Source organism: Dendrobates tinctorius, unplaced genomic scaffold (genome assembly GCF_039654945.1).
Source record: "Dendrobates tinctorius isolate UK_male_01 unplaced genomic scaffold, ASM3965494v1 ptg000197l, whole genome shotgun sequence".
In the NCBI taxonomy this organism is placed as follows: Eukaryota; Metazoa; Chordata; class Amphibia; order Anura; family Dendrobatidae; genus Dendrobates; species Dendrobates tinctorius.
The window spans coordinates 4,064,845-4,092,484 of record NW_027361864.1 but is presented as its reverse complement, the minus strand read 5'-3'; the positions used below and the strand labels follow the sequence as shown (position 1 = coordinate 4,092,484).

The 27,640-nt window shown below is 46.9% G+C and overlaps 1 protein-coding gene across 5 annotated transcripts in view; it reads left to right on the top strand.

Annotated features, from left to right (window-relative positions):
• Positions 1-5,922: 5,922 nt before the first annotated feature.
• Positions 5,923-27,640, top strand: part of UNC13B (unc-13 homolog B) — a 409,040-nt gene continuing 387,322 nt past the window's right edge. For 3 of the 5 annotated variants that reach the window (XM_073553142.1, XM_073553141.1, XM_073553138.1), the window contains exons 1-2: positions 6,053-6,224; positions 8,958-9,028. In XM_073553142.1, coding sequence (XP_073409243.1) covers positions 9,007-9,028 — 22 coding nt within the window. In that variant the 5' untranslated portion in view covers positions 6,053-6,224; positions 8,958-9,006. The other 2 variants (XM_073553139.1, XM_073553140.1) reach the window with 2 other exon arrangements.

The following is a 27,640-nucleotide window of genomic DNA, read 5'->3' as shown; positions in this document are numbered from 1 at the left end:
GGCGAATAAGTCTCCTTACCTTGACAAGCCACAGCTGGCATGTCACTCTCCGCAAGGAGAAACCTTACTTCTTAGACCCTAGTCCAGAGCCTCTCACCTTGCCAAATCAGATCTCATACTTTGCACTGACGAGAGCCAACAGCTCGAAACACCGTGTCTGCAAATTGAGATTCTGATTTGGCTTGTATCCTAAGTCATACTACAAGACTCGTTAAAGGGTTGGTTGTGACTTGTAGGATCGCTACTACCAATAGGTGGCGCTGTAGAGTAAAAGTCCTCTTTCTTTCTGAAGAGGCAATTTGCGTATTATTTTCCCAGAGGAGCATTGCACGGCGAATAAGTCTCCTTACCTTGACAAGCCACAGCTGGCATGTCACTCTCCGCAAGGAGAAACCTTACTTCTTAGACCCTAGTCCAGAGCCTCTCACCTTGCCAAATCAGATCTCATACTTTGCACTGACGAGAGCCAACAGCTCGAAACACCGTGTCTGCAAATTGAGATTCTGATTTGGCTTGTATCCTAAGTCATACTACAAGACTCGTTAAAGGGTTGGTTGTGACTTGTAGGATCGCTACTACCAATAGGTGGCGCTGTAGAGTAAAAGTCCTCTTTCTTTCTGAAGAGGCAATTTGCATATTATTTTCCCAGAGGAGCATTGCACGGCGAATAAGTCTCCTTACCTTGACAAGCCACAGCTGGCATGTCACTCTCCGCAAGGAGAAACCTTACTTCTTAGACCCTAGTCCAGAGCCTCTCACCTTGCCAAATCAGATCTCATACTTTGCACTGACGAGAGCCAACAGCTCGAAACACCGTGTCTGCAAATTGAGATTCTGATTTGGCTTGTATCCTAAGTCATACTACAAGACTCGTTAAAGGGTTGGTTGTGACTTGTAGGATCGCTACTACCAATAGGTGGCGCTGTAGAGTAAAAGTCCTCTTTCTTTCTGAAGAGGCAATTTGCATATTATTTTCCCAGAGGAGCATTGCACGGCGAATAAGTCTCCTTACCTTGACAAGCCACAGCTGGCATGTCACTCTCCGCAAGGAGAAACCTTACTTCTTAGACCCTAGTCCAGAGCCTCTCACCTTGCCAAATCAGATCTCATACTTTGCACTGACGAGAGCCAACAGCTCGAAACACCGTGTCTGCAAATTGAGATTCTGATTTGGCTTGTATCCTAAGTCATACTACAAGACTCGTTAAAGGGTTGGTTGTGACTTGTAGGATCGCTACTACCAATAGGTGGCGCTGTAGAGTAAAAGTCCTCTTTCTTTCTGAAGAGGCAATTTGCATATTATTTTCCCAGAGGAGCATTGCACGGCGAATAAGTCTCCTTACCTTGACAAGCCACAGCTGGCATGTCACTCTCCGCAAGGAGAAACCATCCTTCCTGGACATTTTTGTCTTTAAGGATATCCAGCCATTGGATCCCTCCAATTCTCTTTCTGAATCCCTTAAAATCTGCCTTTCTGAAATCTAACCTTGACGTCTGAGTCTTCACAGGTCTTCCGCCTCTAGTTATCCAAAATTCTAAAATAGCATGGTCGCTACCTCCTAGGGTCCCAGCCACTTTTACCTCCTCAACCATTTCCTCCCTGTTTATAAGGATTAGATCCAAGGTAGCAGTTCCCCTTGTTTTCTCCCTTACCTTTTGGAAGATAAAGTTGTCAGCAAGAGAGGATAAGAATTTCCTTGACCTGTTAGTTTTGCCTGAGAGAGATTCCCAACAAATGTCTGGATAGTTGAAATCTCCCATGACAACTATGTCATATTTTTTGGAGAACTTGGCCATTTGATGCATAAAGAGTTCATCCATATCTTCAGCTTGCACAGGCGGCCTGTAGTAAATGCCTACAATGGTGTCCTTTCCATTGTTCTGTCCTTGTATTCTTACCCAAACAGTTTCCACAGAACTCCCAGTCTCTGAAGCTTCAATCTCTGTGCAGATATACGCGTTTCTAACATACAATGCGACACCCCCTCCTCGTTTATCAAGTCTGTTTCTTGCAAATAAGTTGTATCCTTCTATCCTTGTATTCCAATCATGTGTATTGTCCCACCAAGTTTCAGTGATTCCAATGACATCATATTTCTTTTCCTGTGTTAGTAGTTCCAATTCTCCTTGTTTGTTGCCCATGCTTTGTGCATTAGTATAGAAACATTTTAGTTTGTGATTGGTTTCTCTTTCTCCAATATTTTTATTAATTAGATTCTTTCGTCTTTGTTCTTCCTTTCCACTTCTAATAGCAGAGTTCTCAATAGCATTTGTCAGGTGTATGGCTTTTTCTGGTCTTTTGCTTCCCTTCCCATGTTGTTCTAGTTTAAAGCTCTCCTTACAAGTGTAGCAAGGCGACTTCCAAATACATGCTTTCCAGTCTTCGTAAGGTGCACCCCATCTCTAGCAAGTAGTCCATCGTATAAGTAGTTCACTCCATGATCCAGAAATCCAATGGAGACAGTATAACTCATAAGATTAGATACACAAGCTCAGGAGAAAGTATCACACAGAATAAGCTTAGATACATGGACTCTGGAGACAGCATCACACATACTAGGCTTAGATACCTCCGCTCAGGGGACAGTATCACATACTAGGCTTAGATACCGCAGCTCAGGGGAAAGTATCACATACTAGGCTTAGATACCTCCGCTCAGGGGACAGTATCACATACTAGGCTTAGATACCTCAGCTCAGGGGACAGTATCACATACTAGGCTTAGATACATCCGCTCAGCGGACAGTATTACATACTAGGCTTATATACTTCTGCTCAGGGGACAGTATCACATACTAGGCTTAGATACCTCCGCTCAGGGGACAGTATCACATACTAGGCTTAGATACCTCTACTCAGCGGACAGTATTACATACTAGGCTTAGATACTTCTGCTCAGGGGACAGTATCACATACTAGGCTTAGATACCTCCGCTCAGGGGACAGTATCACATACTAGGCTTAGATACCTCCGCTCAGGGGACAGTATCACATACTAGGCTTAGATACCTCCGCTCAGGGGACAGTATCACATACTAGGCTTAGATACCTCTGCTCGGGATAGTATCACATACTAGGCTTAGATACCTCAGCTCAGGGGACAGTATCACATACTAGGCATAGATACCTCAGCTCAGGGAACAGTATCACATACCAGGCTTAGATACCTCAGCTCAGGGGACAGTATCGCATACTAGGCTTAGATACCTCAGCTCAGGGGACAGTATCACATACTAGGCTTAGATACCTCCGCTCAGGGGACAGTATCACATACTAGGCTTAGATACCGCCGCACAGGGGACAGTATCACATACTAGGCTTAGATACCTCCGTTCAGGGGACAGTAACACATACTAGGCTTAGATACCTCCGCTCAGGGGACAGTATCACATACTAGACTTAGATACCTCCGCTCAGGGGACAGTATCACATACTAGGCTTAGATACCTCCGCTCAGGGGACAGTATCACATACTAGGCTTAGATACCTCCGCTCAGGGGACAGTATCGCATACTAGGCTTAGATACCTCAGCTCAGGGGACAGTATCACATACTAGGCTTAGATACCTCAGCTCACGGGACAGTATCACATACTAGGCTTAGATACCGCAGCTCTGGGGACAGTATCGCATACCAGGCTTAGATACCTCCGCTCAGGGGACAGTATCACATACTAGGCTTAGATACCGCCGCACAGGGGACAGTATCACATACTAGGCTTAGATACCTCCGCTCAGGGGATAGCATCGCATACCAGGCTTAGATACCTCCGCTCAGGGGACAGTATCACATACTAGGCTTAGATACCTCTACTCAGCGGACAGTATTACATACTAGGCTTAGATACTTCTGCTCAGGGGACAGTATCACATACTAGGCTTAGATACCTCTGCTCAGGGGACAGTATCACATACTAGGCTTAGATACCTCCTCTCAGGGGACAGTATCACATACTAGGCTTAGATACCTCCGCTCAGGGGACAGTATCACATACTAGGCTTAGATACCTCGGCTCAGGGCACAGTATCACATACTAGGCTTAGATACCTCAGCTCAGGGAACAGTATCACATACTAGGCTTAGATACCTCTGCTCGGGATAGTATCACATACTAGGCTTAGATACCGCCGCACAGGGGACAGTATCACATACTAGGCTTAGATACCTCCGTTCAGGGGACAGTAACACATAGTAGGCTTAGATACCTCCGCTCAGGGGACAGTATCGCATACTAGGCTTAGATACCTCAGCTCAGGGGACAGTATCACATACTAGGCTTAGATACCTCAGCTCACGGGACAGTATCACATACTAGGCTTAGATACCGCAGCTCTGGGGACAGTATCGCATACCAGGCTTAGATACCTCCGCTCAGGGGACAGTATCCAATACTAGGCGTAGATACCGCTGCACAGGGGACAGTATCATACTAGGCTTAGATACCTCCGCTCAGGGGACAGTATCACATACTAGGCTTAGATACCTCCGTTCAGGGGACAGTATCACATACTAGGCTTAGATACCTCCGCTCAGGGGACAGCATCACATACTAGGCTTAGATACCTCCGCTCAGGGGACAGCATCACATACTAGGCTTAGATACCTCCGCTCAGGGGACAGTATCACATACTAGGCTTAGATACCTCCGCTCAGGGGACAGTATCGCATACTAGGCTTAGATACCTCCGCTCAGGGGACAGTATCGCATACCAGGCTTGGAAACCTCCGCTCATGGGACAGTATCACATACTAGGCTTAGATACCTCCGCTCAGGGGACAGTATCACATACTAGGCTTAGATACCTCCGCTCAGGGGACAGTATCACATACTAGGCTTAGATACCTCCGCTCAGGGGACAGCATCGCATACCAGGCTTAGATACCTCCGCTCAGGGGACAGTATCGCATACTAGGCTTAGATACCTCCGCTCAGGGGACAGCATCGCATACCAGGCTTGGATACCTCCGCTCAGGGGACAGTATCACATACTAGGCTTAGATACCTCCGCTCAGGGGACAGTATCACATACTAGGCTTAGATACCTCCGCTCATGGGACAGTATCACATACTAGGCTTAGATACCTCCGCTCAGGGGACAGTATCACATACTAGGCTTAGATACCTCCGCTCAGGGGACAGTATCACATACTAGGCTTAGATACCTCCGCTCAGGGTACAGTATCACATACTAGGCTTAGATACCTCCGCTCAGGGGACAGCATCGCATACCAGGCTTAGATACCTCCGCTCAGGGGACAGTATCGCATACTAGGCTTAGATACCTCCGCTCAGGGGACAGCATCGCATACCAGGCTTAGATACCTCCGCTCAGGGGACAGTATCGCATACTAGGCTTAGATACCTCCGCTCAGGGGACAGCATCGCATACCAGGCTTGGATACCTCCGCTCAGGGGACAGTATCACATACTAGGCTTAGATACCTCCGCTCAGGGGACAGTATCACATACTAGGCTTAGATACCTCCGCTCATGGGACAGTATCACATACTAGGCTTAGATACCTCCGCTCAGGGGACAGTATCACATACTAGGCTTAGATACCTCCGCTCAGGGGACAGTATCACATACTAGGCTTAGATACCTCCGCTCAGGGGACAGCATCGCATACCAGGCTTAGATACCTCCGCTCAGGGGACAGTATCACATACTAGGCTTAGATACCTCCGCTCAGGGGACAGCATCGCATACCAGGCTTGGATACCTCCGCTCAGGGGACAGTATCACACATAATAGATTTACATAAACTACTACAAAATAGTTCTCGAGGTGAGCGTATCCCTGCACCGCAGACAGGTGCGCTCCGCCCCGCGGAGGAACACAGCAGTGGATCGCCCTCCTGTACCATTTCAGTCAGCGACCACGCCCACCTGTCGCATGAACACGCCTCTTCACCACTATTGGCTACCACACCAGCTCCACGTCAATCATCCCTGTCACCTGTGCGGTGTCATTCCACCGCCTTTGCTCCCCCTGTGTGACTGTGGGATGGGTCGGGCCTTCCCCTGGGGCTGCCGGAGGTGAGCTGAACCATGCAGGGAGGAGAGGGGTGTGTGTTGTGTGTATTGGAGTAGGAGGAGCAGGAGTCGGGACTCGGGATCTTTCCCCTCACGCTGACTGTTGTGTCCGCCTGGCGAGCACCTGCTGTCAGGGATTGTCCGCCGAGTGACAGCGGCCGGGACTGGGACCGGGTGCAGAGCGGAGGTGAGCGGCGACTCCGGGGACCGGGCTCCGTTCTTTTATAACTTCGCTGCACTTCTCCCGGCGGCTCCTCTTCTCCGTGCGCCTGTGCTGCCGCCTCCTCAGTGCCTGAGTTATCTGCCTCCATCCCTGCTGGTAATGCCCCGCTGTGTGCACTGCGCCCCCTGCCTGTGCGGTTATGTTAGTGTATCCCCCAAATGTTATGTTATACCCCCCCCCGCGTATAATCCCCTGTTATATCCCCCCCGCGTATAATCCCCTGTTATATCCCCCCCGCGTATAATCCCCTGTTATATCCCCCCCGCGTATAATCCCCTGTTATATCCCCCCCGCGTATAATCCCCTGTTATATCCCCCCCGCGTATAATCCCCTGTTATATCCCCCCCGCGTATAATCCCCTGTTATATCCCCCCCGCGTATAATCCCCTGTTATATCCCCCCCGCGTATAATCCCCTGTTATATCCCCCCCGCGTATAATCCCCTGTTATATCCCCCCCGCGTATAATCCCCTGTTATATCCCCCCCGCGTATAATCCCCTGTTATATCCCCCCCGCGTATAATCCCGTTATATCCCCCCCGCGTATAATCCCCTGTTATATCCCCCCCGCGTATAATCCCCTGTTATATCCCCCCCGCGTATAATCCCCTGTTATATCCCCCCCGCGTATAATCCCCTGTTATATCCCCCCCGCGTATAATCCCCTGTTATATCCCCCCCGCGTATAATCCCCTGTTATATCCCCCCCGCGTATAATCCCCTGTTATATCCCCCCCGCGTATAATCCCCTGTTATATCCCCCCCGCGTATAATCCCCTGTTATATCCCCCCCGCGTATAATCCCCTGTTATATCCCCCCCGCGTATAATCCCCTGTTATATCCCCCCCGCGTATAATCCCCTGTTATATCCCCCCCGCGTATAATCCCCTGTTATATCCCCCCCCGCGTATAATCCCCTGTTATATCCCCCCCGCGTATAATCCCCTGTTATATCCCCCCCGCGTATAATCCCCTGTTATATCCCCCCCGCGTATAATCCCCTGTTATATCCCCCCCCGCGTATAATCCCCTGTTATATCCCCCCCCGCGTATAATCCCCTGTTATATCCCCCCCGCGTATAATCCCCTGTTATATCCCCCCCGCGTATAATCCCCTGTTATATCCCCCCCGCGTATAATCCCCTGTTATATCCCCCCCGCGTATAATCCCCTGTTATATCCCCCCCGCGTATAATCCCCTGTTATATCCCCCCCGCGTATAATCCCCTGTTATATCCCCCCCGCGTATAATCCCCTGTTATATCCCCCCCGCGTATAATCCCCTGTTATATCCCCCCCGCGTATAATCCCCTGTTATATCCCCCCCGCGTATAATCCCCTGTTATATCCCCCCCGCGTATAATCCCCTGTTATATCCCCCCCGCGTATAATCCCCTGTTATATCCCCCCCGCGTATAATCCCCTGTTATATCCCCCCCGCGTATAATCCCCTGTTATATCCCCCCCGCGTATAATCCCCTGTTATATCCCCCCCCGCGTGTAATCCCCTGTTATCCCCCCCTCCTGTGTGTAAGCCACGGTCTTATCCCCCCCCCCTCCTGTGTGTAAGCCACGGTCTTATCCCCCCCCCCTCCTGTGTGTAAGCCACGGTCTTATCCCCCCCCCCTCCTGTGTGTAAGCCACGGTCTTATCCCCCCCCCCTCCTGTGTGTAAGCCACGGTCTTATCCCCCCCCCCTCCTGTGTGTAAGCCACGGTCTTATCCCCCCCCCCTCCTGTGTGTAAGCCACGGTCTTATCCCCCCCCCCTCCTGTGTGTAAGCCACGGTCTTATCCCCCCCCCCTCCTGTGTGTAAGCCACGGTCTTATCCCCCCCCCCTCCTGTGTGTAAGCCACGGTCTTATCCACCCCCCCTCCTGTGTGTAAGCCACGGTCTTACCCCCCCTCCTGTGTGTAAGCCACGGTCTTACCCCCCCCTCCTGTGTGTAAGCCACGGTCTTATCCCCCCTCCTGTGTGTAAGCCACGGTCTTATCCCCCCCTCCTGTGTGTAAGCCACGGTCTTATCCCCCCCTCCTGTGTGTAAGCCACGGTCTTATCCCCCCCTCCTGTGTGTAAGCCACGGTCTTATTCCCCCCCCCCTCCTGTGTGTAAGCCACGGTGTTATTCCCCCCCCTCCTGTGTGTAAGCCACGGTGTTATTCCCCCCCCTCCTGTGTGTAAGCCACGGTCTTACCCCCCCTCCTGTGTGTAAGCCACGGTGTTATTCCCCCCCCCTCCTGTGTGTAAGCCACGGTGTTATTCCCCCCCCCTCCTGTGTGTAAGCCACGGTGTTATTCCCCCCCCTCCTGTGTGTAAGCCACGGTGTTATTCCCCCCCCCCTCCTGTGTAAGCCACGGTCTTATTCCCCCCCCCCCCCTGTGTGTAAGCCACGGTGTTATTCCCCCCCCCCCTGTGTGTAAGCCACGGTGTTATTCCCCCCCCTCCTGTGTGTAAGCCACGGTGTTATTCCCCCCCCCCTCCTGTGTGTAAGCCACGGTCTTATCCCCCCCCGTGTGTAAGGCAAGCCACGGTTATATCCCCCCGGCCTGTGTATAATGTACAGGCATATGCTCTCCCCATTAATCTCCTACCCTCACCTCTCCCTAGTTGGTATTTCACCAGTTGTGCCCTGCCGCTCTTCTGTGCCCTGGTGGCATCAGTGTTACCCGGGTATTAATGCTTCTGATTTCTCCTGCAGGATGGCCCTACTCGCCTCATGTTCCTTGGCGTGATCCCCACTGACAGCCATGTCTCTCCTGTGTGTGCGAGGTGAGTGCTGGGCTCTCTGGTGCCCCCGTCTTGCCCTTTAAGAATCTGTATTCTTGTGGTTTATAGTCAGATGATTGACAGCTCCGGGGGTCGTCCTATGATTGACGGCTTGTTGCATCTCATTAGCGTTAATCTTGACTGTGTGGGTGCTGTTGTTGCCCTGTAGGGGGCGGCACGCTGGAATCTCTGCTCTGTAGATGCCAGGCTTTCGTCCGTTTCCTCTCAGGCTCTGCCCTGGGGTGGAATGGATCCGCTTCCTCTATATAGAGGGGATGCAAATACTGCAGCAAAAGTTCTGAATATCATGAATCTGGTGCATTTGTGAAGACTCTTCCCCCGGGTCTTATAATAAAATGGGCTCGTTGTTGAGGTCTCTGCTTGCTTTCAGTGAATAGCGTCCATTCTGCCTAATACTCCTTGTGGGCACCGTCGCGCCTCGCTTGTGTCAGTCCATTCAAATCCTATAGCATTGATATGCTCTGCCTGGAGGGGGGATGTGTGACCCCCCCTATGTTGTTGCAGGGGTCATGTATGCTTTATATGTACATGTTAGAAATTCCTGTAATCCGGAATATATCATGTAAGTGCTGATAATGCGGAGTCAGTGACGATGGTGCCGGATTACCGGAATACTTCTGTGCAGCGCCCTCCTGTGGCGATCTGTGCATGTCCCACTCATGTCGCTGTGGGAGTGGGGATGTGGCATTTCCAGGTGTCTGGCGTTGCTTTGTTGTGATTTCTCATTGTCTGCTCGGATTTCCCGGCAGATCTCATTCATGGCTGCACAGTCCTTTGTGTTTCTGGGAACAGGCGTACAGTCGGTGTATGGCGGTGGAGTCTGGCACATATGGCGGGGTGCATGCATGGCTCATGACCCCAGTGTATTCCCAGACCCCTCCGATATGTAATAATCCTCATCTATAATAATGAGCGCAATTATCCCGTCAGCCCTCCGTAGCCGCAACTACACAGACAGTGATGGCTGTAGTCAGCATCTGTGCCAGCAGCACGGATGATGATCTGCAGCGCTGCAGCCGATCACTGAGCTCTGCCCGAGTTGACAGCACGAAATGCTGATTGGCCGAAGCGCTATTGATGTGACTGGAGTAATGCAGACCATACCAGGCACCGGAGACTCAGCGCTGGACCCTGGAGGGGTGAGTAAGGCACAGTTTACTTTTTATATTTTTCAAAATCGTAAAACCCCTATTATGTTAGTTTTAGTTCTCCCCTTGTTTTGAACAGCTGACATGTGCCACTAACAGCCACAGGAGGAATCACGTTTAACCCATTAAATGCTGCTGTCAACTGCTGACAGCGGCATTTAACATGCATTTCGGGCAGTCGTGATAGAAATTCGCCCGTCGGTGACCCCCATCACGTGATCGCAGGTCACCGATGGGTTGGCATGACAACCAGAGGCCTCCTGGAGACCTCTATGGTTGTCACTGCCAGATTGCTATGAGCTCCACCCCGTGGTTGGTGCTCATAGCAAGTGAGGTATTCTGCTACATGCAGGCGATCTACAGTCATGGCCAAAAGTTTTGAGAATGACACAAATATTAATTTTTACAAAGTCTACTGCTTCATTTTTTCTAATGGCAATTTGCATATACTCCAGAATGTTATAAAGAGTGATCAGCTTAACAGTAATTACTTGCAAAGTCAATATTTGCCTAGAAAATGAACTTTATCCCCCAAAACACATTTCAACATCATTGCAGCCCTGCCTTAAAAGGACCAGCTAACATCGTTTCAGTGATTGCTCCATTAACACAGGTGTGGGTGTTGATGAGGACAGGGCTGGAGATCAATCTGTCATGATTAAGTAAGAATGACACCACTGGACACTTTAAAAGGAGGCTGGTGCTTGGCATCATTGTTTCTCTTCTGTTAACCAAGGTTATCTCTAAAGAAACATGTGCAGTCATCATTGCACTGCACAAAAATGGCCTAACAGGGAAGAGTATCGCAGCTAGAAAGATTGCACCTCAGTCAACAATCTATCTCATCATCAAGAACTTCAAGGAGAGAGGTTCCCTTGTTGCCAAAAAGGCTCCAGGGCGGCCAAGAAAGACCAGCAATCGCCAGGACCGTCTCTTAAAAGTGTTTCAGCTGCGGGATCGGGCTACCAGCAGTGCAGAGCTTGCTCAGGAATGGCAGCAGGCAGGTGTGAGTGCATCTGCACGCACTGTGAGGCGGAGACTCTTGGAGCAAGGCCTGGTCTCAAGGAGGGCAGCAAAGAAGCCACTTCTCTCCAGAAAAAACATCATGGATAGACTGATATTCTGCAAGAGGTACAGGGAGTGGACTGCTGAGGACTGGGGTAAAGTCATTTTCTCCGATGAATCCCCTTTTCGATTGTTTGGGACATCTGGAAAACGGCTTATTCGGAGAAGACCAGGTGAGCGCTACCACCAGTCTTGTCTCATGCCAACTGTCAAGCATCCTGAAACCATTCATGTGTGGGGTTGCTTCTCAGCCAAGGGAATGGGCTCTCTCTCAGTCTTGCCTAAAAACACAGCCATGAATAAAGAATGGTACCAGAATGTCCTCCAAGAGCAACTTCTCCCAACCGTCCAAGAGCAGTTTGGCGATCAACAATGCCTTTTTCAACATGATGGAGCACCTTGCCATAAAGCAAAGGTGATAACTAAATGGCTCAGGGAACAAAACATAGAGATTTTGGGACCATGGCCTGGAAACTCCCCAGATCTTAATCCCATTGAGAACTTGTGGTCAATCATCAAGAGACGGGTGGACAAACAAAAACCTTCAAATTCAGACAAAATAAAAGCATTGATTTTGCAAGAATGGACTGCTATCAGTCAGGATTTGATCCAGGAGTTGATTGACAGCATGCCAGGGAGAATTGCAGAGGTCCTGAAGAAGAAGGGTCAACACTGCAAATATTGACTTTCTGCATTAACTCATTCTAACTGTCAATATAACCTTTTGTTACTCATAATATGATTGCAATTATATTTCTGTATGTGACAAAAACATCTGACAAACACACATAAAAACCAGAGGGCAGCAGATCATGTGAAAATATAATATTTGTGTCATTCTCTAAACTTTTGGCCATGACTGTAATCATCGCCTGTATGTAGCAGAGCCGATTGGGTTATGGCAGCTTCTAGTCTCCCATGGAGGCTATTGAAGCATGCCAAAATAAAAAAAAATAAATAAAAAAAGTAAAAAAATATAACTCGCCGCATTCAGAATCGCCCGATCTATCAATTAAAAAAAGGATTAACCTGATCGCTAAACGGCGTAGAGAGAAAAACATCAAAACGCCAGAATTACGTTTTTTTTTGTCGCCGCGACATTGCATTAAAGTGCAATAACGACTGATCAAAAGATCGTGTCTGCACCAAAATGGTATCATTAAAAACGTCAGCTCGGCCCGCAAAAAAAATGGAGACGCTACGTATCGCGGAAAATGGCACCAATTTTTAATAAAGTTTGGATTTTTTTTTTCACCACATAGATAGAAAAGAACCTAGACCTGTTTGGTGTCTATGACCTCGTAATGACCTGGAGAATCATGATGGCAGGTCAGTCTTAGCATTTAGTGAACCTAGTAAAAACGCCAAATAAAAAACAAGTGTGGGATTCCACTTTTTTGTGCAATTTCACTTCACTTTAAATTCTTTTCCCCTTCTTCCAGGACATGATATGATGAAACCAATGGTGTGGTTCAAAAGTACAACTGGTCCTGCAAAAAAACAGCCCTCACATGACCATATTGACAGAAAAATAAAAAAAAGTTATGGCTCTGGGAAGAAGGGGAGGGAAAAGCGAAAACGCAAAACCAAAAATACCACATGAAGGGGATAATAGAAAGCACTGAATTTTCACCTACGTTCCTGTGATAAATATGAGACTACATTTCTTATTCTCTAGCTTTGCTGTCTATTTAAATCAGTGGCAGGATGTCGGGCAGCTGTGATTGGAGGGATTTGCACCGCAGGTGTTTTATTCACAGCGCTGCAGACAGCGTGCGATCCGTCTAGTCCGTACAAGAGAGGATTCCAACACCAGTCATCTTTAACTTCCTATTTCTGGCACTGGATATAGCGGCTCAGTAATGACGGTTTTCCCACATGACTTGTAAAGTAAACTGTTATACTCTACACCGCGTGATGGAGAGATGTCAAGCATGTTCTGCCTAGATACCAAAATGTAAAGAAACACACAAAACTGTTATGTGCACACCCACATGCGTAACATATAACCTCTTTTTTTTAAAGATGTGTTGCTTTCTCAAAAAACTAAATACCTGTAAGATCCCAGAGATCCTCTGATTCTGACGCTCTTTTCCGTTTTTCGCTGCGTCTCTCCATTGCAGAGATATTTATGTTTGTTTCTTCTGAAGAGGAGTATGTGAAGTTTCTGCTTGCAGTCCACTTGGGCATTTGTTCGGAGTCATCTCTGGGGGCGTGCGCGTTCACCGCTCCCTCCTTCCCAGATGCAACCAATAACATCTCAACATCTGATCTAACAGTCTATAAGTTTCAGAGGCTGCTGAGCTGTGATTGGCTGCGTCTGGGAGGGGGAAGGGTGAAAGCACATGCCCCCAGAGAAGATTCTGAAGAAACGCCCACCAGTCTGCAAAGCATAGATTTCACATATTGTGCTCCAGAAGAAACAAATGTGAATATCTCTGCAATGGAGGGACATAGAGCAAAACAGAAAAGAGCACCAGAATCGGGGGAAGCTCAGGAATTTTTACAAAATCACATTTTTGAGCAAGTGACTCGTGAGAATAAGTGAAGCGAAACGCGCGTCGGGGCAGAGGGAATCCATTGTCTGTGCGGCGGGCAGGACTCTTGGTGTCAGGTAAATTGTTTCCCCCTATTTTACAATTTTTTTTTTTTTTGCGGGGGGAATGTTATTTACAGCCTGTATTTATCGGGGGGTTTGCTCCTGTCATTATGTAGGCACACTTGATTACTAGGGGAAATTGGTTGGACCAAAAACTGATAATGCATATTTTGTAAAAAATAATTATAGTTTAAACCTTGTCCTTTTATACAGATTTCATGATATTTGTTGGTATGTGCTTTTGATATGGGTTTACTGTCCGCATATTAGTTTTGGCACAGCTTGGATTGTTAGGTCCCTCTTTTTAAATGCATCCCTTTCTGTGTTTTATATTAACTTGGAAACACCAAGAAGCATCTCGTAATTTGACATCATGGGTGACATAGTTGATGAAAGGGTAAAAAAGTAGTGGAGCCCTGTATCCACACTTACCAAAAATATATGGTGACTGTAAAAGAATATAGGCCTCTCTGTACACAATCACTAACAACTACTGAACCTGTCAATATCAATGGGTTTGGCAGAAGTCTGTGTATGGGGGTGCCCCCAACTCTTCCTCGACAGATAATGTTCCTGGGGAGATAAGAATACGGCTTGTCCTTTCTCAGACTGTTAGACTGTCTAAGAGATGTCTCGTGATGACTCTCTTGTAGTGATCACAGGAGCGCTCGTCAGAGCGAGCTCTTGGGTCCTGGGCGAGATGACTGCCATCGTTTTGGTTTACAGCTATCTAGGGTGTATGGGGCAGGGGCGGCTGTGGACACTACATTGGTGCAACCTGTGCAGCCACACAGGGGCCCTACTAGATAAGGGGGCCAATTTCTACCTCCAAAACGTGAGGAATTATACATTATGATGAGCTCATGGACTGCAAAGGGCCCATATACTGTTCTTACACAGGGGCTCTTTTATGTCTGTGTTCATCAGTGCTATGGGGGGATTCCAGAGTCTTCACTTGTGCATGGCCCTGGTAGCTGAGATGTAACAGTACTGTGATATACAAAAATTCTGGTCAAACTATAGTGTCAGTGAGGAGATAACCACCACATAGGTACAAAACAATCTAAAGTGCAAGAGCCAATAAATCTATATACAAAATAGAAACCAAGCAGCTGATAAACACCAATGTGTTCCAGTAAAAACGCTAGAAACGGTGGCTGTAACTGAGCGTCAAGACACCATGCAATAAAACAAAACAACCGAATATGAAAAAAAAATACTTTGAAAGGATCTTTCAGCCATTTTGCAGATTAAACTGGCCAGGTCATGGAATAGTGGTCGCAGAGCTGAATAAATGAAATATATTTGCTTTCTCATTGCCATTGTAGAGATCTTAACTTGTAAAGTTTAGATTCTAATGTGTCCTTCAAGTGGCGCTAGTAGAGATTCATATTTAGGGGTGGTTCCTTTTACCCCTGTATGATGATGTCGAATCAAAATCATTCAAGGGTTTAAAAAAAAAACAAAAAAAAACTTAGAACAGGCTTTCTCCTCTGATACATGCATGCAATGACAACCCAGCCTTGCTCTCCACCATGATCTGACTACATCTACTGAGTAGAGCAGAGCAATGTGTCATCACAAACACCTCTTAAAGCTTTAATCGCAGGACACAATCAGTGTAGGTTGAGAAGAGCAGAGCTGACAGTGCCCTGAGGTGAAAGCTGCAAGTGGTGCCTGTTATGACAGCATACATGAACCACACATGAATTCCTGTAGTAAGAGTTCTACAATCTCTACTTGTTAAAATGCTCCCTTCACAAAAAGATGTCGTCACCTTGGTGGAACCTCCAGCGATTATCTGTGCTGCACATGGAAGTGTGATAGCCGGTGTTTTTTTTTTTTTTTGCTGCAGCACCTACAGGCTAGTTATGGCATTATACCATGTCTATTCAGATCAGTAGTTTGTTGGCTAGGAAGTCCACGGAGAGAGTCTTTGAACCTGCCGTCCTGAACAGAAGACCCCCCTCCTATCTCACAGGTCACCACTATTTATATGAACGTGGGTTTTTTAATCTGAAGAACCACTTTAAAGGGATTATCTGAAAGTGATATTGTGATTATTTATTATCATTAATAATATATTATCTTTAAAGGGATTTTCTGGTTTTAGAAAACCCCTGAGGCGAGGCTCGCCCTAAAGGTGTCCTGTGCTGAGTCTCCTCCGCTGCTTGCGGTGTCTGTTATTGTCTGCTGTGCTGGCGTCATGTGCTGCAGCCAATCTGAGAGCTCATGGCTCTCCCCGAGGAAATGATACAAGCCATTGAGTGAACAGATTGGCTGCAGCGCTGTTGACGTGATTGGCTGCAGCTCAGGATCTAGGGCCGGTGAATTATTATTTATTTATTTTTAATAATTTTAGTCTATATCCTCCTGGGGATGAGTTTTCTGAACCTGAAAAGCTTATTAAAGTGTGATCTGTACCCACGAAGGGCCACTACACCGTGCGTGGAGCTGTGCCCACTGTGTCCATTGTACGCATCAGGCTGCCGCTGCACCAGGTGTCGCCTGGTGGGTGTTGTACTCCGACAGGTCATCAATCTCAGATCAGTCCTGTATATTATTTTATTTATAGGTAGCGTGCCTCTTTTTAAATGTGATGCCTTCCACCTTTATCTTTGTACCTCCATCCATTTGCAGGTTTGATAAATCCAGCGAAGCTCATTCTGTGCGGCCCGTTTCCTGCTGGGGTAATACACTGTATACAGTCTATTGCTCTCTGTTATCAGCAGTTTGGAGTTGACTGTAGGGTACGCCATCTCCAGTTACATTACCCCAATATCAGCTGCTCCTCTCTGCTGTATTGTTATAATCTAGATTTTCGCTTCTGTTCTCCTTTTAAGAAGACCCCCTTTGTCCTATTTTCGAGAATGCAAAAAAGCCCCCTGTAACCTTCCATTTTATAGGTCGCTGCGGCTTCAGATTCCGACGCGTTTCATGTTCTGTGGATTAGATCTTTGTGCATCCTCCGCCTGCGTAGATAAAAGGGTCTCATCGAGAGGAGCGGGGGCCGCCCGTTCATCCACCGCACCCGCTGATGTATTATGCCTCTGACAATGTAGCGCTATGGATCCTCGGATTTCTGGCTCTTCTCCATGGAGGATCTTAGTCACCACTTTTCTATGTTCCTTCACCGACACTAACGCTTTAACCCCCAATGTTCCAGGCGGAATCTTAGAAAGTTGCGGAACTTTTTAACTTCTATACGTTTGTGTTTCAACTGCGTACTGTTCCTCCATGTCAGTGAATGTGATCGTGCGGTGAACCCATGATTACCTATCACACAGCTGCGGGGCCTGTTACAGTGTGTCAGTGCAGCCAGTCCTATAAGATCTGTGATATTTCTCATGGACTGTGTTTCATCAGTGTATGGCTAATTTTGATCCGCGACGCCAATTTAAAAGCTAAAAACAAAAAATACCCACATGTCTCTATTTTATGGCTTGCGTGTGACATGTGAACAGCCGAGCTCCGCAGCGCTGGATTATTGCAAGGAGTGTAGTGGGATCCCAGAACCCTGAACTTCAGACTTAAACATCTGCTCCTTTAGAAGGCGTTAGGAACACTTCTGACCGCTTTTGTTAATGAGATTCATTTAGAAAAATCACCAGTCACCAAAAAAACAGTTTTAATCTGTGCAAAACTGAACACTTAAAGGGGTGTCTGGGCTGAAAAGAGAAGTCTGTGGCTGCAGATTGCCGAATCGTGACATCGTGCAATGTGCACACTGTCGCGATTACCCTGTAGATGTCACTCATGAGATTTCCATTGTTGCTGTCACATGATGACCGTAATTTAACCGTTTCTCTAAACTCACTATTGAGCGCAGCGGATGAGAATCTGGTGAACACAAGTATCCAAATCTCATGCGTGTTGGTCGTGTGACAGTGCGCTCACTTCACGCAGTCATGATTCTGCACTCGCCTAAAATGACTGTAGACTTTTTCTTTTTGGCCTAGAAATCACCTTCGATGTGCAACATTGGTCTAAGGGGGCTTCATCAGACGAAATAACTGTACCCCAGTCCTTTGAAGTTCCATTCCTGTACATCCTGTATTTTCTCTGCTGAAGCCCTCTCCTGACATCTGAAAGAATAATTGTCCGGAGAAGAAAAGGTGAGCACTGCTGTGAGTCCTGTGTCCGCCAACAGTGCAGCATCCTGAGACCATTCATGTGTGGGGGATATTCATCAGCGGGATGTCCCGAGCAGCGAATACCCCTCTGTGAGGTCCATATGCTCTAATGTCCCATTTGGACAATGGTCATCGACATTACAGAATGGTATGATTTTTTTTTTTTTTTTTTTTTGTAAAGCATATGTTAAAACGCATGAAAAAGCGGCTTGCACTGTAGTCACGTTTTTCTCATTCTGATTTAGAGCTATTGTGGGCATCATGGTGGCTCAGTGGTTAGCATTGCAGCCTTGCAGAGCTGGGGGTCCTGGGTTCAAATTCCTCCAAGGACAACATCTGCAAGGAGTTTGTATGTTCTCCCCGTGTTTGCGTGGGTTTCCCCCGGGGTCTCCGCTTTCCTCCCACATTTCAATCACATGCTGATAGGGAATCTAGATTGTGAGCCCCAATGGGGACAGATGTCTGTAAGTTGATGTGGAAATGATGGCCCTATATAAGTGAGTAAAAATAAATGCTTGTGAATTTTTGGCATTGAATTTGCACCAAAACCACTAGCCGAGACGGCAATGGATCGTTTAAAACAAAATTGTTGATTAGGACAATCTCTAAGATTCACAGACCAGGCATTCGGATCTGCGTGTGAATCAGTGAAACGCTCTGGGTCTGTTCACATAATTTGTCATTACAGGGGTCACATTTTTTTTCCTTGCCTACTGTAATTGATTTTTTTTTTTTTTTCTTCGTCAGATTTTTATTAATCTGTCACAATTGTTTTCAGAAGAGTGAATTCTGTTTTTTTTCTTCTCCATATAAAGACGGGTAATCCTCTTATCCTGTGGATCTGGCGGCTCTGAGCTGCTGTCCTAGAACTTCCTCGCTGGCGCAGGCCTCAGTGATGGCTGCGGCGATCTCCTGGGAGGGAGTCTGTATATTATTTCACTTCTTCACCATTGTCCAGCCTTCTGATTTGATTTTTCACAGCTGAGGGTTTGTTGCTGTGTTATCTTACCGGGCCATGCTCAACTAAGCGTGAAAAATCGCCACTTTTGATCCAAACTGAGCACCCTTCTGCCTACAGAGTGCCCCAAAAATAGTTGGCACGCTCTTAAAGGGATTCTCCACTGTCTATCCTCCCTTAAGGAATTCTCTGCCCTAGCGTGCGTTTAAAACATCATTACCTGGATTCAGCCTCTATAGTATCTGTTCCAGCCGATTTTTGGGCATCTGACAGCATGTGACCAACGCGTCAGCGCTGTGAACAGTGATCGGCTGCAGTGGTCAAATGTCCACATGATGTAGAGAAACTGTTTCTGCACATTGTGACCGGGCCATGAGGACACGCAACAAGTGAAACCAATCACACATTGGTCAGCGCCGCGTCGGTCACACACCCGTCCGTTTGGGAGAGGATGTACTGAGATCGGCGGATGGTCGATAGATGGTTTTGAAGAAAAATCTGTCAGGGGTAGAGAACCCCTTTAATATTGTGGCTGTGTCCATAAGTGACGGATTGAACCCAACGTATGTATTTGCTCATGGAATTCGCCTGCAGGATACAGAGGCCAACGCTCAGTTTTCAGGTGAATGTTCAGTTTTTGGTTAATATGGGGTTTATGAAACTGAAAGTAAAAGTGCCCTCATTACTCGTGGCGACCATTCACCGTGCTGTCATTTCTTAGTGGCCCGGTGAAATGAGATCTGTGCGGTGATTGCTGTCCACAGACAGCGGCGGTGACTACCTCAGACCTCAGATCTGATTCGCAGACCTAGAAACAATATGGAGGCCGGGGCGGCTTCCATGCCTCGCGCTCCTCTGTGGAGTGTGCGCTTTATACCCGCGGCCTCCTGCCGGGTGGCTTTTATGGCCCTTTATGTCAAGTTTTTCTTGTATTTTGCTATCATTAGTCTCATTCAGTCGGTGTATCGCGTTCTCACTCGCCGCTTTTCTTCCTTGCAGCTCCTGCGCTGTGATATATTGTGACCAGTAAATCCCCCGCCGGGAGGCTTTTCAATCCCTTGTAGTTTAAAAATATTCAATTCACAGGACACAATAGGCAGCAAGATGGTAACGTCTTCACGGTGCTCCGCTCCGGTCTTTTCCCGCACCGGATTATTACCTTGGATCAGGCGCTCGCTCGAGTTGTCTGTGGCAGGGGATGAAACTCTATTAAGACAACAATAGGGCGCTCTGCCCGGGATTAATATTGTCCAGTTATTATGTGGCCTGTGTCTGCCATACTAACCTCCCCATGAAGGGAGACTGTAAGATTGTGTATGAGCTGCGCTGTGTCACTGCAGATAGTCTCGCCCAGGGCCGGCTCCAGGTTTTTGAGGGCCCTGGGCGAAAAAGTCTGTTGGCCCCCCCTTAACACATACCACGACTCATGCCGTGTGACATCCGTGGTGACGGCCAAAAACTGACTTCTCTCTGTGTGGATCACACGGACACGCATGTGATCCACACGGACACTCGCTCTGTGGCAAAACACGTTCATGTGATGGAGGCTACTGATTAGTAGTGTACGCATGAAAGAAAGAAGAGAGGGGAAATAAAGAACAGAGAAAGAAAGAGAATGGAAGGAAGAACAGAGAAAGATACAGAGAGAGAAAGAAAGAACATAGAAAGAACGAACAGAGAAAGAGAGAAAGAAAGGAAGAACAGAGAGAAAAGAACAGAGAAAGAGAAAGAAAGAGGGGAAAGAAAGAAGAAAGAAAGAGAGAAAAAGAACAAAGAGAGAGTGGACAGAAAAAAAGAACAGAGAAAAAGAGAGAGAGAGAGGGGAATAAAGAACAGAGAGGGAGAGAAAAAAGGGGAAAGAAAGAACGGAGAGAGAAAAAGAGTTGACAGAAAAAAAGAACAGGGAGAGAGAGAAAAAGGAGGGGAAAGAAAGAACAGAGAGAGAAAGAGAACAGACAGAGAAAGAACAGAGACAGAAAGAAAGAGAACAGAGAGCGAAAGAACAGAGAGAGAAAAATTCTATAAAGATACTATAGCAGCCCAGCTCCCATTGTAGTGCCTACCTGAGCCTCCTGGTGCAGGACATATCATGATCCGCTCACATGGCCGACATCCCCGATTCCAAGGCGATCTCGCTGTCCGCTGTCAGAGGAGGACACGGTGATGGATCTGAAGCATTCCCTGAAGTGCCTCCATGGTTCCGTCACAATCTCCTACTGAAATGACCTAATTTCTGGTCAGCTTCCAGCACGTCACTTCCGGTAGAACGTTACGTGCAAGTTTTAAATTGCTCCTTGGGTCTCTGCTGTGTACTCCTGTGTCCCGCGGGGAAAGTAAGCTCCTGGCTGGGGCAGTCTCTCTCTCAAAATCGGGACTGTCTCGCTGGATCCGGGACAGTTGGGACTCGTGAGGTATAAATGCTCCCCACCATACACCTCGTACACGCACGGCTCCGCTTTGTATGCCTCGTACACACACGGCTCCGCTCCGTACACCTTGTACACACGCAGCTTCACTCCGTACACCCCCGGCTCTGCTCCGCTCCGCTCCATAAACACACGGCTCAGCTCTGTACACACAGGGCTCCGTTCCATACATCTCGTACACACACAGCTCTGCTCCACACACCTCGTACACACACGGCTTCGCCGCTCCGTACACCTCGTACACACACGGCTTCGCCGCTCCGTACACCTCGTACACACACGGCTCTGCTCCGTACACCTCGTACACACACAGCTCTGCTCCGTACAACTTGTAAACCCCTCCTGACCCCACCCAAGAACACACACGGCTCTGCTACATCCACATTGTTAAACCCCTCCCTGACCCCACACAAGTACACACACTGCTCTGCTACATCCACCTTGTAAAACCCCTCCCTGACCCCACACAAGTACACACACGGCTCTGCTACATCCACCATGTAAACCCCTCCTGACCCCACACAAGTACACACGGCTCTGCTACATCCACCTTGTAAAACCCCTCCTGACCCCACACAAGTACACACACGGCTCTGCTACATCCACCTTGTAAACCCCTCCTGACCCCACACAAGTACACACACGGCTCTGCTACATCCACCTTGTTAAACCCCTCCCTGACCCCACACAAGTACACACACGGCTCTGCTACATCTACCTTGTTAAACCCCTCCCTGACCCCACACAAGTACACACACGGCTCTGCTACATCTACCTTGTTAAACCCCTCCCTGACCCCACACAAGTACACACACGGCTCTGCTACATCCACCTTGTTAAACCCCTCCCTGACCCCACACAAGTACACACACGGCTCTGCTACATCCACCTTGTTAAACCCATCCCTGACCCCACACAAGTACACACACGGCTCTGCTACATCCACCTTGTTAAACCCCTCCCTGACCCCACACAAGTACACACACGGCTCTGCTACATCCACCTTGTTAAACCCCTCCCTGACCCCACACAAAGTACACACACGGCTCTGCTACATCCACCTTGTTAAACCCCTCCCTGACCCCACACAAAGTACACACACGGCTCTGCTACATCCACCTTGTTAAACCCCTCCCTGACCCCACACAAGTACACACACGGCTCTGCTACATCCACCTTGTAAAACCCCTCCCTGACCCCACACAAGTACACACACGGCTCTGCTACATCCACCTTGTAAACCCCTCCTGACCCCACACAAGTACACACACGGCTCTGCTACATCCACCTTGTAAACCCCTCCTGACCCCACACAAGTACACACACGGCTCTGCTACATCCACCTTGTTAAACCCCTCCCTGACGCCACACAAGTACACACACGGCTCTGCTACATCCACCTTGTTAAACCCCTCCTGACCCCACTGTCCCACACAAACTTTACCTCATCCATCCAGACCAGCACCATAATGAAAAGCGACCAGCACAGCAGAGTCCTGCAGCCACCCTGATCATGTGACCCGACTCCTCCCCTCCTGTGACCTCATCACAGGTCCTGTGCTGGCACCGCACACAAGATTACAGCCGAAGGAAGCGATGATCATTGCTGGCTGTAAGGGGCAGCGTCACTGCGTGGGTCCCTCGCGGAGGGCGCATGATGGGGTCAGTACATGGGGGGCGTGGCGGCAGCCGGCGGGTATCCCAGACAGCGTGAGTGGGCCCTCCCATCTCGCCAAGGCCCCAGCACTTGCCCGGGTGCTGACGCCGGCCCTGGTCTCGCCGCACTTGTGCATATATACAGAACATGTATATACACACAGACAAGGCGGTAAATGGAGGGGATACGCTGTCTGTAGTATTATAATACAAAGAAAAGCTTTTGCCAACCATGGTTTAGCACACTGTCTTTTGCTGGGCCTCCGCTGTCTTTTGCTGGGCCTCCGCTGTGCTGGTTTGTACACTTGGCTTGCACATGCGCAGTACAATAAAGCCTGGCAGTGGTGTAAATAGTTGTGCCACATCAGATTCTCCAGGGCCCTGTATACAAGGTCCTAACACTAAGTAGCATCTTGGTTGCTTGCGTGTCACTAACTTAACACCTAGATTATTTTTCCTTCGTCCTGGTTCTTGCGCAGGGCTCCGGACCAATGTCTGCATTTATTTTGGGTATACAGTCTGGAATCTAAATAATCTAGGGGTCTGGGATCAGAATTAATTGTGTGGTCTGACAAAACTGGCCTTTTCACAGTCTGAAAAGTTAAAATGTTTTTTTTTTCCTCCCTTTAACTTAAATGGAATCTGTCAGTAGGATTAACCCTCCTAGGCCGTATATGTGTGCACACAAGTCATAGAAAATTGAATGTGTGATCCGATGTCTTATTCCAGAGAAATCCATGTTTCTCTTAATATATAAATAAGCTGTTAATATCTGTGGGCTGCACATAGATCTCCCTGAGAATCTGCCTTCATAACGTATTATAAATGACTAAGGATTTTACCAGTGTGAGACATGTAATGACTGACAGTCTGCTCTTCTGCTCTACATGTTTCACACTGAGTCATATAGGCAGATTCTTGGGGAGATCTATGTGTGGCCCATAGATCCTAAAGGCTTATTTATATATTAAGAAAAATGTAATTTATTCTGGAATAAGAGATCAGATCACAGATGTCAAGATATCATATTATTCAGCATCCTATGACCTGCGTGCTCATATAGATCCCTGATGAGAGTTGATCGTACGAACAGATTCCTTTTTAATTTATTTCCAGATACCAGGTTTTATAAGAACCTGTCAATATGCGGTGGTCGGGACGGGAATGTGAATCGGTGGGCTGTGCTATGAGTCCATAGATCTAATAGAAGTGAATGGGAGTTATGAAAATATCCCAACCCAGGCTGTTTAAGTAATCCTGACCACCCGCCTATAGGGGGCATCACACAGCTTTTTATACATCCTGGACGGTTCGCTATAATTCTGCATTATTACGCAGTTACTTTCTAGCATCTTTTCTTTATCCTCCTTGTTCATTCTAGTTAGTTCATGAACCAGGAAGTCCAGGATGAACACTCCATTTACTCCATGAAGGAGGAAAAGCAGTGCTGTAAATTACACCCACTACCGACTGTCTGCAGCCCCCTCACTTCAGGGGTCACATTGCCAACAGGGAAGTTTAGGCTTGTTTTTTTTTTCTCTTACTTTTTCCTGTTTTTGACTGGCATCTCAATACAACGCTGTAAAACTTCCCAGCTTGTAAAAGTGGTTAAGCTCAGGCATCCAGAGAATATGGTCAGTAAATCTCTTCAATAGAGTGTGTCTCCAATGCACAAGTCACAGCCAGAGCTGCAGCGAAGTGAAAGGTGATCACTGATCGTCCCTGAATCATTAGGAAATGTTGCTCCTACAATTACTTGCTTTGTCCATTCTCGTGAATGGAATCCTGAAATTATTATGAAGACTGACACAAGGGGAAGGTCGGAGGAAGGAAGGCCTGTTAGAGATTTTCTAACATTTCAATAAAAAAAACAAAAAACCTTGTGTATTTAAAAGTCCCATACACCTTAGATATTTCAGTGATCCTTGCCAATTTGGAGGGATCAGCCTATTTTCAGTGCCACACTTATACTGATGACACCCAATTATACACATCATCTTCTGACATCACCCCCTGCATTACTACAAAATCTGTGATTGTCTTTCTGCTGTCTCTAACATCATGTTCTCCCTCTATCCGAAGCTGAATTTGTCCAAAAATGAACTTGTTTCCCCCCTCTCCAAACCAATCTAAACCCAATATTTCTATTCCGCATGTGGTTCTGCCATTACTTCTAAGCAGCACACCTGCGTTCTTGGGTTGGTGTTTGACTCTGATCTTTCCTTTTCTCATTCAGGTCCTCTTCACCTCAAAAACATCTCCAGAGTTCACTCTTTTTCTCTCTAAATTTGCAAAATCTCTTACTATTCCTCTGATGCACTCTTGTCTTGACACCTGCAAACCTCTACTAATCTGTTTCCCTCTTACTAAACCCTCCCCTCTGTAGTCTGCCTGAATGCAACAGTCAGGTTCATATTTTTGTCCAACTGCTACACAGATGCCTCTACCCTGTGCCAGTCATTGCACTGGTTAACCAATCTGCTACAAAGTCCAATATAAACTTATCATTCTCACCCACAAAACTCTCCACACTTCTGAACCAACCTACCGTACATCTTTTTTTACATCTACAACCCTCATCTGCCTACCACAATACCTGTGCCCTCCTTATCACTAATGAACCAAGACTAACATTCTCTATAAATTCAACCTCCCACTTTCATCTCCAGGACTTCTCTCATGCTGCGCCAGTTCACTGGAATGCATTACCCTGAAAAATCCAATTAATTCGCTATAGCCACAATTTTAGAGTGCCTTAAAAACACATTTCTTTACACAGGCCTATAGCCTCAACTCACTAATTCAACTTTTACGTTTTCCCTTCCTAACTTTTCCTCGGAATCTGGTCACGCGTTTCATCTCTTTCCACACACTCCAAATCAATAGCACTTTGAATCTGTATTTGTACAGATACTGGCTGGTGACTGCTTCATTCAGCGTTATTTGAATGCCCTATTTATTATACTGACGGCTGGACCGTTCGTGACAAGCAATTTATTTATTTTTTTTTACTTTGTGTCCACCTTATTTCCCTATAGATTGTTAGCTCTTGAGAGCAGAGACCTCACTACTTTTGCTTGAATTGTGTAATGTCTTACATAATTCGTACATTTCCCCTCTGATTTGTAAAGTGCCATGGGATATGTTGGCACTAAAGAAATATGATTCTTAACATTTTCTGGGGTCCTCCTGAATACCCCCCGATAAAGATGGGGAGGTTGGAATTCAATTACGGTTCTTAATCCATTTGTTTTGCGGGGAGATGAGACATCATCTGGCAGCCGCTCACTCCTCTCTACCCCCATAGAGAACAGGGACACTCGGGAGGGAGTGCTGTGTGCCCAATGATTGGGGCACACATCAAGGGCCAGGGTGGGTGTCCAAAAATCCCAAACATTGCTGCATTCTAAGTTTCCCAGGAAAATTAGTGGATTTGTTTTGTTTTTTAAATTTACATTTTTTTGTTGACTTTTACAATATGGAATTCTGAAACCTAATGCAAATTTTATTAATATATATTTGATTTTTTTTATTTTTTTTTCTTTAAAAGACAGCATGCGCCCTGGTGTAGCAATCTTTTCTAGTATGTTTCCGTAGTTTTCTCCAATATAAAGAAAAACAAGAAACAAAACCTGAAAAAGGCAAAAAAAATTAAACAAAATTCGTTACTCAAAGCACATGAAATTTGTGATTCTATAGAATTTTATTTTTTTTAAGATGCCCCCCAAAAAATGTAACTTCTCATGGCAGCCATTAGTTCTCACCCAGGGGACCACCATCATTCAGAAAGGGGCAAACGCAGTGTTACTAGGCTTCATAGAAAAGGATGTTTTCAGGATCTTGTACTTTGTATAGAAACAGTCATTTTAGACCCCAAGACGGATGATCCTTGGTGTCGCCTCTTGACATGATTAATGGCTACGTTAAATATGGAAAATCCTAATCTGCAGATAGAGCCAGAGGCTGTTTTATTCCTGAGGCCTGGATTACACTGACACAAGTTTCATTAGTTATTAGCAAAATTAGGGTAACATTTGCATAAAAACTGAGTGCCGATGATGGATTAGGAAATGTGCCTGATTATCAGAGTTTCCAGAAGGTTTCTTCGCTGTATCTTATGAATGCCGTCCAGCACCTATTTAATGAGGTGAGTACTGATAACATATCGGTAGAACACTGACAAGATCAGCACGCTGCCCCTCCTAAAATATTCTGTTGATGACTTCCAGGGAGGGGATGGCCTCACAAGGAGTTTGCAAGTCTCCATAAAAGTCCCTAAAATCTCAGAAAAGCAGCACTGTGCATGAGGTTGGGATGCTTCATCTCAAGGCCTCCTTCACACGTCCTGGTGACTCGTGTACAGAAATAAAAAAACAAAAGTGGTGAGGTCCGTGTGCAATTTTTAATATTTTTACAGGTGACAAGGTCTTCAATGGATTTAGGCATACGGTGAGTATGACTGTGTGTTTTTGTTCTTGTGTGTTGTGTTTTTTTCTTTTTTTTAAATGTGTAAAACAGTATGCTTTGTATGATTTCAAATAAAGGACTTTATTATTGCTGTGTGATTATTTGCAAATTTACTACTAACTCCTGGGCTTGATGTGACCTG